The sequence below is a fragment of the Scyliorhinus canicula genome, chromosome 1, assembly GCF_902713615.1.
Source record: "Scyliorhinus canicula chromosome 1, sScyCan1.1, whole genome shotgun sequence".
NCBI classification, from domain to species: Eukaryota; Metazoa; Chordata; class Chondrichthyes; order Carcharhiniformes; family Scyliorhinidae; genus Scyliorhinus; species Scyliorhinus canicula.
Window position 1 is genome coordinate 25,319,808 of NC_052146.1, and position 12,916 is coordinate 25,332,723.

Sequence of the window (12,916 nt, forward strand, 5' to 3'; positions counted from 1 at the left end):
GCTGTTCAATGCTGGGTTATCCCTCCTCCGGGATCTACCCGGCTCGCCACAGATGTAACATGACCTCCCGAGATCTAACACGACCCCGCGAGGCGTCGCAATGTGAATCCCACCCATTGTGGCCGGGATCACTATTTTGAAAATCTGCATGTTAGAGCGAGACAGCGAGTCCCATGTATTCCCATGATCTACACAAGGCATGGGGTCGAATCCCTTCGTCTTGGAGACCTCGGACGAGCACCGTTTAGTGCTGGTCCCCACAAACGGGGATCAGACATAATGGCACTTGGGGTCTCCCAAGGGATTGGAGGCCTCCAGGTGCTTTCCCTCTGGGCAGGGTAGCATCCTGGAACTGCTGGTGCCACCTGGGTACCCTGGCACTGCCGGCTTGGCACCCTGGCAGTGTCAGCTGCGTGCCAGCCAGCCTGGCACCCTGGCAGTGCCACCTGCGTGCCAGCCAGCCTGGCACCCTGGCAGTGCCACCTGTGTGCCAGTCACCCTGGCAGTGCCACCTGCATGCCAGCCAGCCTGGCACCCTGGTAGTGTCAGCTGGCAGTACCAAGGCGCCAGGCTGGCATTTTCTCTGCCACTGCCAATAAGCAGGCCCAGGACCCAATCTTGTGGTGTGTGGACCTCCTTGGACCAATCAGCTCCCCCTTTTGTTGTTGCTGTTGTTGCTGTCAGCTGACCTCAGTTCTTTACCCTGACGTGCTCTAGCTAGGACAGTTCTGTTTACCATTGACAGACCTTCCATTTTCAAACATATCTCATCCAAGAGGTGGCAGGAGGCAATTTGTGGGATTTAGGTTAGAACAGATCCAATGGGCCTCAGATGTTCAATAGACTGTAGGTTTGTTAGTCAGGGAGATGATTTCTATTATTCCCCACACACATCTGCCAACAGACTCCACCTACTTGTTCACTAGTCGGTCAATACGGTTTCATCCCCAGTTAGCTGGGAATTAAATAAAAATAAAATTGATGGTGTTGATAATGAACAAATGGATGGTTAACAAGCAGCCGTGTCATGACAGGAAAGTGCAGGCTTCAAACCAAGATAGAACCAGTCAGGTTTACAATCCACTTGTGGGTTATTATCCTTCTCTTCAATTAGTGGCCAGAGAGATTATGCTTCAACCAGTTGTCTATAGATCTTCATAGAATGAGCGATCATAGAATTTACAGTGCAGAAGGAGGCCATTCGGCCCATCGAATCTGCACCAGCTCTTGGAAAGAGCCTCCACCTTCTCCCCGTAACCCCACCTAACCTTTTTTGGACACTAAGGGGCGATTTATCATGGCCAATCCACCTGACCTACACATCTTTGGATTGTGGGAGGAAACCGGAGCACCCAGAGGAAACCCACGCACACACGGGGAGAAAGTGAAAACTCCACACAGATAGTCACCCGAGGCTGAAATTGAACCCGGCCCTGGAGCTGTGAAGCAGCAGTGCTAACCACTGTGTCGCCCTAAAATTCTTCCTTCAATTCATCTGATTCTATCAATTCTTCATCTTGCTTATGTTTTCCTGCCAGGGGTTTGGACTGCTTTACGGGTCTACCTATCATTGGTGCATAGTATAAATCAGCGGGCACTTCGGCATCTGGACTTTCCTTCTTGTAAAATCCGAGTTTCAACAGTAATTCATTGATCTCCTTCCTGGTCATTGGCATGAGGTCAACACGCTGTGGAGACAAGAAATGAAAATGTGACTTGCAAGTAAAATTAAGGATTGACAAGATTTGTGATATAAAGGAATAAGCTTCAAACACAATGTGTCACCGTCTTGCTATCGGCAGGATGAGCCATACAAACCCAGGTGGTCCCAGTTACAGTCTCTGACCTTTGTTGATTTAGATGTTTGGGATGCCACAACTGTTTGCTATTGCATGTGTGTTTGTGTTTACACGTGTGAATGCATGTCAGTGTGTTTACATGTTTGTATGCATGTCGGTGTGTTTATCATGTGTATGCACGGGTCTTTACATCTGTGTATGCATGTCAGTGTGTTTACATATGTGTATGTATGGCGTTTACATTTGTATGCATGTCAGTGTGTTTATATGTGTATTCCTGTCTGTGTTTACACATGTGTATGCATGGCAGTGTGTTTACACATGTATACATGCTGGTGTGTTTCCATGTGTGTATGCATGGTATTTACATGTGTGTATGCATGGCAGTGTGTTTACACATGTATACATGCTGGTGTGTTTCCATGTGTGTATGCATGGTATTTACATGCGTGTATGCATGTCGGTGTGTTTACACATGTATACATGCTGGTGTGTCTCCATGTGTGTATGCATGGTATTTACATGCGTGTATGCATGTCGGTGTGTTTACACATGTGCAAATTGACGAAGAAGGAGAACATTTGGATGTAATGTCCCCATTATCATATAGCCTTCCAAAACTCAGTGATGGGCTCACATATAAACAATGGACATTTGCATGCAAAACAGAAAACACACATTGTTCTAGCTCCATACCCCAGATAAATGTAGTATCTTCAAAAGAGGAGTAAAATGGAGTGGAAAAAAACGACACTGAGCTTAAATCTTTCAAATAATGCAATAGAACATAGAACAGTACAGCACAGAACAGGCCCTTCGGCCCTCGATGTTGTGCCGAACAATGATCACCCCACTTAAACCCACGTAACCCGTATCCCAACAATCCCCCCATTAACCTTACACTACGGGCAATTTAGCATGGCCAATCCACCTAACCCGCACATCTTTGGACTGTGGGAGGAAACCGGAGCACCCGGAGGAAACCCACGCACACACGGGGAGGACGTGCAGACTCCACACAGACAGTGACCCAGCCGGGAATCGAACCTGGGACCCTGGAGCTGTGAAGCATTGATGCTAACCACCATGCTACCGTGAGGCCCCCACGCTGTGGAGACAAGAAATGAAAATGTGACTTGCAAGTAAAATTAAGGATTGACAAGATTTGTGATATAAAGGAATAAGCTTCAAACACAATGTGTCACCGTCTTGCTATCGGCAGGATGAGCCATACAAACCCAGGTGGTCCCAGTTACAGTCTCTGACCTTTGTTGATTTAGATGTTTGGGATGCCAATATTTGACTCTGTAGGATACTACGGTGCCCGACCAACAATGGGTTCAATGGAGGTCAAGGAATAGGCTCAGTGATTGCTGACGTGCAGAGAGATGAATGTGGATTTATGGAGGTCATGCTTTACAGCCTCAGGATGTTATTGCCCGAGTCCTTCAGGAAAACCCCCCTGGACACAACCATCTTCAGGTAACTTTATCAGTGATCTGGCTTCCCTCACAGGTTCAAGGCGGGACTGTGTGTTGATTAGTTTTGTGCCCCAATAGTAAAGCAGCCTGTACCAAACTGAATGTAGACCATGTCCAGGCTGGGAATACTCATACTGCAAATGCAGACAATGACCATGTTCAATGGGAAGAATCCACAAACGCCTTCCCCAACCTTCAACAGTACCAGCATTGTCAATCCTTCCCACTAACAAACTCCTAGGGGGGTCATCTCTAACCAGACTGTGTCCAGATCTAGCCAGAACTAATAAAGCAGTCATAAAATCAGTGCCCAGCCTCAGCACTCTGAGCCCACACAGTCTTTCCTAACTCCGCAAGGCTCAATTCAAGGTTGCAATGGAAACTCACTACTCACGTAGATAGGCACAACTGCAGCAAACATCTCGAAACTCAACACCATCCGAGAAAGATCTGTTTGATTGGTGCCCACCACGGCTCTTGATATCTATGATGCACTGAAGCAACTTACTAAGCTTACAGCACCTCCTACCCGTGGTACCCTCACCACCAGGAACAGCAAGATGAAGGAACACCATCCCTCCAAATCACAAACCATCCTGACAAATGGATATCGCTATTCCTTTATCATCGCTGGGTCATTATCCTGGAATCTCCTACCTAAGGTTGTTGAAGGAGAACATTGACGGTTCCAAGAGAAGGCCCACCTCCAACTTCCCGAGGCAGTTAGGGATGGGCGATAAATGAAACCTTGTCACAACCTGAGGAAAACATTTGAAGAGGAATGGATCTAACATGGACAATGAAATGCCACTGGATAACAATCCACCCAATGAGGAGGGTGCTGGCAATTCTGAGTGTCCTACTAAAAAAAGACAGGCAATGGCCTTGAAACTACACAGGGGTTCTCTCAATCAACTGCATAACTTGAACAGGCAACTGGGGATCTCTTTCTCCACCCAGAGAAATATCTGAAGTTACAGCAGGAGATTAGAATTTCCAGAACGTTATTGCGACAGGATTAATTTGTTCTGGAGACACTTCCTCCAACCGACTTCTCTTGCTATGATGAGCCCAATCAGGTCACCGTGACCCCTGGACAACATACTGCATGGACAGACATGACAATGGGTGGGATTTTCTGGCCGTTCACGCTGGTGCGATTTTACAGTCCGATTCCACAAAAAATGTATTTGTGGAGAGTTGGTGAAATTCTAAGTGAGCCCACAGTATAAACATGCCCCAAGTTAGCACCAAATTGTCAATCTTGCCGGTGTAGTACTGTTATAACCCTCACGTGACATATGGGAGAGGGAACCGATTAGATCCAATCCTCGTCGCCAATTTAGTAGTCAGAGAGGAGTCAGGTACGAGAGTAAAATAAAAATGATTTATTTTTAGAGCAAACTATTTACAGGTTACAATCCAGGTCCCAGCCGGTACAACTCTGCTCAGGGTCCTATCTGGGCCCGTTTTATGTCTGCCATCAATTACCCTGCTGATGGGCCCCTACCCTTCAGCGAGGGAGCTCTTATGCCACGAGGCTTACAGGGACGTTAATCAGTCTCTCCCCATTGATCTCGTGAGGGTTATAACAAGTACAAACCCCTATAATGAGGTAATGAATAAGGGGTTTTACTTCCCACAACTAGTGATGTACCACCCGTGTGTGCAAGATACTGGATTGGGTTGCAAAAGTCAAAATACATTTAATTCCCCAGCATGCACATCCTGTCACTCATTTGAATGAGTGCAAAAGGAATTATATTGAAAAAAAATCAATGTCTTACAGCTAGTTCCTGGTAAGCGTAGTCCATGAGGATGAGCTCAGGATCCACTCCCGGAAAGTAGGTCAATGCCAGGTTATGAATTTAGTCGCTGGTCAAGAGATATCACTCAGACCCATGGGTACAGTTGACAGGGAGATCCACCCCCCTGTGTCCTGGGCTGGCTCCCATCAGGCTGCTCCCTCTGACTATTGAATGATTCATTCCGTCTCCTCACCACAGGGATGTTTGATTATTAACTCTGAATGGTCGGTTTCCCTCCCCCTCTCTCACTCCTCATCCAGAATCAGGGTCACAAATCCTTCTCCAAGATCCTTCACAGCACTTATACATCAACTGATATTTGTGCTCAGTATTACAACTTGCATTAGCCGTAAGAGTGAATTTATCCAGAGAGGCACCGGGGGGAGGGAGGGGGGGGGGGGGGGGGGGGGACGTAGCTATGGCTGTGATTTTGTTGTAAATCAGCAAACTTACTCAGAGACACCAGCGGATAGGTGATTGAGGGTCAGTTTCTGTGTTTGGGGGACTGTGGCATGCTATTGGGCAAAATAAATGGAGCTTTACCCCTTCATCCAACACATTGTACCTGATCTGAGTGTTCTTGATGCTAACATCTCTTGACTATATTGGTAATTTGTTGAAAAAAGCATAACATAACATTTAAAAATGATCTTACATTCAGTTCTTCAAAATTGTAGTTCAAAAGGAGCAGTTCAGGCGTTGCTCCTGGAATGTACTTCAACACCAGGTTGTGGCTTTAGCAGCAGATCAGGAAAGCTTCAACCAAGAAAAGTCATCGCAACAGGAATGCAGCTCCGGCGATGCAGCAGACACATGGTTTATATCCCAAACCCACCCCTCCATTGGGTCCCTCTATCCCCACCCTATTTCTTTCTGATTGGGGCGAGGACAGGTTCCTTGCCCCCGATCATTGTTATTTCGGATTTCTGCCCAAACAGCCATAGTTATCCAGAGAAATGTCCAGATTGGCTGATGTTACAGACCAGCGGGCCTTGGGTTCCATCCCGAGTGTACATGGCCTAATTCAATCTCAGCGATGCCTGTGGTGAGGCTGCTACAATTTCCACAATCCCTCACCCACTGAGGGGAAGCTTTCTGTTAAATCCATAGTCAGTGCCTCTCTCCTCCCTCAGAGGATGAGCAGGCAGCGCCTCCCACTGGTATTGCTCAGAATTTACCAAACAGACTTGGCTACAACATGTAGCTGGTATTAGATACAGACCTGGGGAGGTGGGGAGAGGGTGGGGAATGGAATCTGGGATCTGAAGGCCAAAATTCGCTTCCTGGAACCCATTACAAACCCAGCATAGATCTGAGCAATGAAACCTTTCCATTATGAACCTGACATGTATTTCCACCTTCTCAAAGGATACTAAAAAGGCAGGTCTTGCTCAACAAAAGTTTTCACCTGTGAATCAGAAATGAAAATGAAATAGAAATCATTATTTTCTGCCAAGATTAAATCATCTTGCACAACATCAAAAAATACAAATGCTTTCCACATTTTCCCTTTCCTTTCTGAAGGTAATAAATCTCCCATGTGTAAAGTTTCTCAGGATTTAACTAGTTTCTGCAAAAAAAATGTGTCAGGGAATGATGAAACGCCAGAGCTTACATCGGAAAAGCTTCATTTTGCCCTTTACTTTAGATGGGAATGTTCAGTTTCCTCTTAAAGCTAGTTTTGGCTTTTCCCTCATTTTTCTTTATTTTGGTTTGAGATAGCAGCTATTCAGCATTCTGCCATTCACACCTCCTCTATAAAAGTCACCGTAGACACATCTTTTGTTTATTTGCTGTCCCATTGCCATGTCCTTTTGGCCTTGCACCATGAAACTATTTCTCGTTTAATCTCCCCCGTCTTCCAGCCTATCACAGATCTTCCATTTTATGACTTTCCCACACCAGCCCCCTCTTTCACTTCCTGGGAGCCTTTTCCCAGTTCTATTGAAAGGTCCTGAAACATTAACTCTGGGCAGAGTGTTAATTTCCCCTGGCAGGTTGGCACCACCCCGATGCCCACAGTGCCTTTACAGACTGACAGACTGAAGTTTCATTAATATTGTTATGATGGGAAATGTTGAATTTCCTGATGTTTGAATTCTCCGATGCTGAGAATTGGTCACATTTAAAAGAAGCACCAGCCAACAGTGGAAATTTACCTATGAAACTTTAAACTTGTACATTTGTTTTATAACATTTCCATAGTCATTCCTGCTCCCTCCCCAACCCCCCGCCTCCTCGTATCCCCTACCACAGATTCATATTTGAATGTTCACTTCCCAGATTCTACAAAGTAGATTTCCATTGAGAATATTCCTCTATAGAATTCAGGACCATTCGGCCCATCGAGTCTGCACCCACCCTCTGAAAGAGCACCGTACCTAGGCACCCCCCACCCCCCCCCTTGCCATATCCCTGTAACCCCACCTAACCTGCACATCTTTGGACACTAAGGGCTAATTTATATCATGGCCAATCCATCTAACCGGCACATCTTTGGACTGTGGGAGGAAACTGGAGCACCCGGAGGAAACCTATGGAGACACAAGGAGAAAGTGCAAATTCCACACAGAGAGTCACCCAAAGCCGGATTTGATCCCAGGTCCCTGTGAGGCAGCAGTGCTAACCACTGTGCCACCGTGCCACTCTCTTGAAGAAAAAAGAGAAACAAGAGAGAGAGAGAGACTGGTCAGATTCATCAGGCATTATGCCTGCCAACCTCTTTGTAATTTTAATTTACCATAGATTGAGATTTATAACTTGACCCAGAGTATAAGTCAAGCCCAATTTTCCTGTCCCAAATATCATGTTTTGCTTTCACTTTTGTATGGCAAGTGTATGCAAGTTGATCCCTTCCTTGTCAGCCACAACATACTTTGCTCACATTAGCAGTCAGCCTCAATTTTTCACCCACAAATGCATATTTTACTTACCTTATTACTGGGTGCAAGGGATCAAACAGACGGTACGGGTTGTGTGGATGATGAAGATATACAGGAGTTTCAGACAGGCTCACACAGAGCAGATCCCATGTGGCAAATGATGAAAGTAAATGAGCATTCCTACTAAATTAATGAAGCTGGTTTCAAGTTACAACATTTACTAACTCTTCAAATAACGGCGCTGCAGCGGGGAATTCAGTGTTGGTGCAAAACTGGTGCAAGAATAGAAAAAGAATGAATCCTCTCTGAAGAAGATGCCAGAAAATTCAGTGTGGCCAATTGGGATCAGACACTGGCCTGATCTTGAGATCAGAGAAGATTCCTCAAAAATAGTTAGAATGGTTTCATTGTGACCAGACGTGCAATATGTATATTTACACTTCAGTGAGCCCAACTCAAATCTTGAGGCCAGTAAAGGTTTCAGAGCAATAGCCAGTCGGTGCAGCCACTTTACTGAAGAAAACGGTTTAGTGTTGAGGCAGAGGCCAAGATCGCTCAGAAACTGTCAAAATGCCCAATTCCAGTGATTCCTCGTCAGGCAGTGGCAAAACACAAGTACCCATTATGCCACATTGGCAACATAGCTGAAATGCCCATGATTTGATGTGCCCAGCAACAAAACGGAGAAGCGAAAAGGTTCAAAAACAGTTCCAGTGAAAACCACAGGACATGAGAGGACACGATTCATGGTGGCACCAGCCTGCACAGCCAATGGGAACTAAATTAAATCTCAGGCAATTTTCAAATGCAAAACCGTGCTGCAAAATCAATCCCTGCAGGAGTTCTTGTTCATGTCCATGGTAGAGAATGGATGGATGGATGGAAGAAGATGGAGTAAAGGGATGGATCGATAATATGTGGAATGGGCTGCACCTTATTTGTGAGGGACATGTTCAGATCCCATGTAACCAATAAGATGAAGAGGTGCCTGAGAAGAAATAACACCCATGTTGCAGTTAGATCAGGAGGTCTGACGTCTCTCATTCAATCTTAGGATGGGTTCCTCAACAAGCTATGTTTGCACCAAATGGAGGAGCTAGATGGTTGATGGAGAAAAAGCTTCACAAAAACTGGAAATGGGCACCCAATCCTGCTTGATGTTTTCTGTGGTTTCGTCATCAAATCGTAGGATGCTATTAATACACAAACTTATCATTGGATCATTTAAGAAATATCCAATTGAATGGGTGGAGTGGAAGGTGATCTGTTGTGGAGGGATGATTCTGAACACAAAATTGCCAACTTTGATCCAGAGTGGGATCCTTACTTGGCCATAGCCAAAGTGACTCAGAATGTATCTGATGAACTCTTTGCAACGGATGCTGAATCCAATGAATTTAAGAGGCTTTAAAACACTTTCATTATGGTTCAAGGTATCTTTGTACAATTAATTTATTTATTCACTAAGCCATGCCACATTAATTAAGTATGAATTACAAGTGTTATTTTTCACTCTTCAAAATAGCAAACATTCACGCTGGTGGTTCACATTTTATACTCAGGTCAACCACCGTTTTTGGAATGATTTTTGGAGGCTTCAAAGGTTGTCTTACACACTGATTTCTACATTAAATGAAGAGTGCTAGAGCATAAATAGTAAATGTGTAACACTGTACCTATCTGTATTTTTATTTATTTATTTTCCTTTGGATGAGATTCACAAAAATGGTTCCAGGGATTAGAATCTTCAGCTACATGGATAGACTGAAGAATCTGGGATTGTTCTCCTGGGAGAAGAGGAGATTAAGAGGAAATTTGATGGTGGTTTTCAGAATCATGAGGTCTGGACAGAGTAGATGGGGAGAAACATGCCTTAGATGCACATCAAGAAGTGAGAACTTAAGGTGATTGGCAAAGTAAGCATTGGTGACAAGAGAGAAAAACCTTTTCCCGCACAAGTGGAAAATTTGGTGGAGGCAGATTCAGTCGAGGCATTGAGAAGGAAATTGGATGATTCTCTGAAGCGAAAGAATTTGCAGGGCTACAGGGAAAAGGCAGGCGGGTGCGTCTAGGTGAATTTGTCTTCCACAGAGCTAGTGCAGACACAATGAGCCAAATGGCCTCCTTACATACTGTGAATTTGGAAGACTTGTTACTAATATGGACCTGCCAGAAGTAGCTTCAACAATTCAGTGGTGTGAATTTTGAATTCCTTTGAATGCCTCATTTTGTAAAGTTTGACTTATGCTGCTAATTTCTACTTGCACAATATTAACCCCGGGGTTTAACAGTAATTAACCTCTTGTTCCCTGGACTTCCCATGCATTGAACACGTGCACTTCAATCACAAGTGAAGGCAAGTTCAGCAAACAGTACATTAGACAAAGTTTGATGCACATCATTAAGTTGCTTTATTTCACAATATGTGAACACAGAACAATGTAAAAAGTAACAAGTACTTTTGTCTTCACTGCCCCACTGAAATCATCTGGTTAATTGTCAATGTCCACCTGCAATATTTACCACCTTTGAGATTTCACAGATTTCTATTTCATAATCTGACCTGTTTGTGCAGAATCTGTTCTGTTGTCTCTTTCTCTGATCTTTCTCTGGCTATCCTCACAAAACCAGAGAAATAACAATTCTTTCATGAGCACCCAGGACAACTCACTCCAATTCAGTGGAGATATTTGAATCGATCCTGCTTACTATTTTCAGACTTTAGGGGAAAAGGCATCAAAACCCACTCATTAACATCCTGTTGTCTCCCTCAGAAAAACACTTGTATTAATGTTCACCGTTTTAAATTATTTTTCCACTTTCTTTTCGCAGTTAAGTAGCGAGAAGATGCTGAAACCTGACACTTCCAATACCCCCTTGCTGGAGTGTTTATACTGAAAAGCAAAGTCAACTGTCATGGTTAAAGGTTTCATCTATAAAGCATTTATCGATTTCACGACATGTTTATCTCGAAAAGTAGAAAAATAAGCATTTAAGGAGAATCTCTTACCTCTGTCAAGACAGATAACTGTCATCCTCCGCAGGTCTGCAAAAGGGAGAATATTAATCACAACACTGGAACATTTAAAAGTTGGGATTTCGAAGCTGAAATCATTGCAACTAAGTAACGGGGTAAGCGCTATGGGAGAATGAGCCTCCCGTTCCTCTGGGTTGTACCCTTGTCCCATGTCCCCCCCCTATTACTCCATCGAGTTTACCTCCACTCTGCCTCTGGCCAGTCCTGGAGGCTTCTCTAAGCTGATTTTGTAGCAGGATGTTGCCTGGAATAAACCCAGGACCGCCAGGAGCAGCAGCATGTTGCTCAGAGTGAGTACCTTCTCCATGAGTTCTCCTCCACTGAACAACTCAGCTGCCTGCCCTTCTATAAATGCTGCTTGCCACGTCAGTAACTCCACCACAGCACATGGGGGAGGTCGTGGCCTTGACAGGAGGCGGGGACTGAGATTGAAATGAGAGATCAGCTTTGTTTTATTTGACCATGAGATGTGGGCGTGGCTGGCTTTATCCCCATGCCTGAGGGCTTGTTGAGAGGCAACCTCATTGCTGTGGGTCTAGAGTCACAAGTAGACCAGACCAGGTAAGGATGACAGATTTCATTCCCTAAAGGGATTCATACCCAGAGCCGGGGGTCTCCAGATTACTAGTTTAGCAACAATACCACTACACCACTGCCTCTGTGCATCTAATTGCACCCTACAGCCATCGCCAGCAGGCAACACGTGAAGTAGAGACAGTGTGATTGTGAGCCTCCACGTTCCCCACCCCTCTCTGACCTGTACCCCATGTGTAGCAGCAACTCGAGACAAACTTCCCCTCAAATGATTATTTAGGCACTAAATTCACATCTGCAAAACTGGAGAAAACAGGAAGCTACCAAACGGCCCAATTCAACTCAAAACTTTAGCTCAGGGGTTAATAATTTGTATCATTGAGATATTACACCACCATTTCCCAACCTTCAGATAAACAACTTATTAGAAATAAAAAAAATGATTTCTCAGTGACCCCAATATTAAGTTGCCGCCAGTTATTCATATCAGGAGATTTGCAGCCTCATCAATCACATGAGGCCACAGGGCCCATGGGAAATTGGCGTGGGTTCCTCCTCCCTAGTCTAGAGGTTAGCAGAGAAGGTAGGTGGGTGCTGCGCAGGCAAGTGACTGGATTCAACTGCGATACAATGGAATCACCCGTGCCAATGCCACATGTGAAGAATGGGCACTTGGATGAGGTACCAGAGGAGGTCCACTGCCCATGGAACAGAAGCAAAGGAAAATGAAGGCAAGGAAAATTGGCAGTTCCTCGGAGAGACCGCATCAAAAGCTTTAAATTTGCATTTCAAATTTTAAAATGGTATTAGTAGTGAGGTAAAGAAAGACTTGAAAGGGCGGCATGTGGCGCAGTGGTTAGCGTTGGGACTGCGGCGCTGAGGACCCAGGTTCAAATTCCGGTCCTGACTCACCATCCGTGTGGAGTTTGCACATTCTCTCCATGTCTGCGTGGGTTTCACCCCCACAACCCAAAGATGTGCTAAATTGCCCCTTAATTGGAAAAAAAAAATAATTGGGTATTCTAAATTTTAAAAAAAGGGAAAAAAAGTAAAGAAAGACTTGCATTGATAAAGTGCCTTTCACATACTCCCAAAGTGCTTTCCAGCCAATCATCATGATAATATACCAACTTATGCACATCGGTGTGATAATGACCAGCTAATATGTTTCAGTTATATAGCTATAGATATTAGCAAGGGCACGAACAAAGGGGCTCAGTGTACTATCTGGCGGAGAATACCAGGATACCAGGGTTGCTCTCTGGACTGGACTGAAATAGTTGAATTCAGCTGGGAGTTCAATATGGGGCTGTATGTTGTCTCAGCACCTTGGGCAAACAGGGGATAAAGCAGCTGAATCACAGAATAATACTGT

The 12,916-nt window shown here is 44.8% G+C and overlaps 1 protein-coding gene across 1 annotated transcript; it reads right to left on the reverse strand.

Moving 5' to 3' along the window:
• Positions 1 to 1,388: 1,388 nt before the first annotated feature.
• selenom (selenoprotein M) lies at positions 1,389 to 11,349 on the reverse strand. The gene is made up of 5 exons (XM_038775102.1): positions 11,189 to 11,349; positions 10,981 to 11,016; positions 6,462 to 6,496; positions 5,744 to 5,822; positions 1,389 to 1,688 (listed from the first exon to the last, which is right to left on the reverse strand). The coding sequence occupies exons 1-5, from the start codon at positions 11,312 to 11,314 to the stop codon at positions 1,473 to 1,475; spliced, it is 492 nt and encodes a 163-aa protein (XP_038631030.1). The 5' UTR covers positions 11,315 to 11,349; the 3' UTR covers positions 1,389 to 1,472.
• Between the last annotated feature and the right edge of the window lie 1,567 nt (positions 11,350 to 12,916).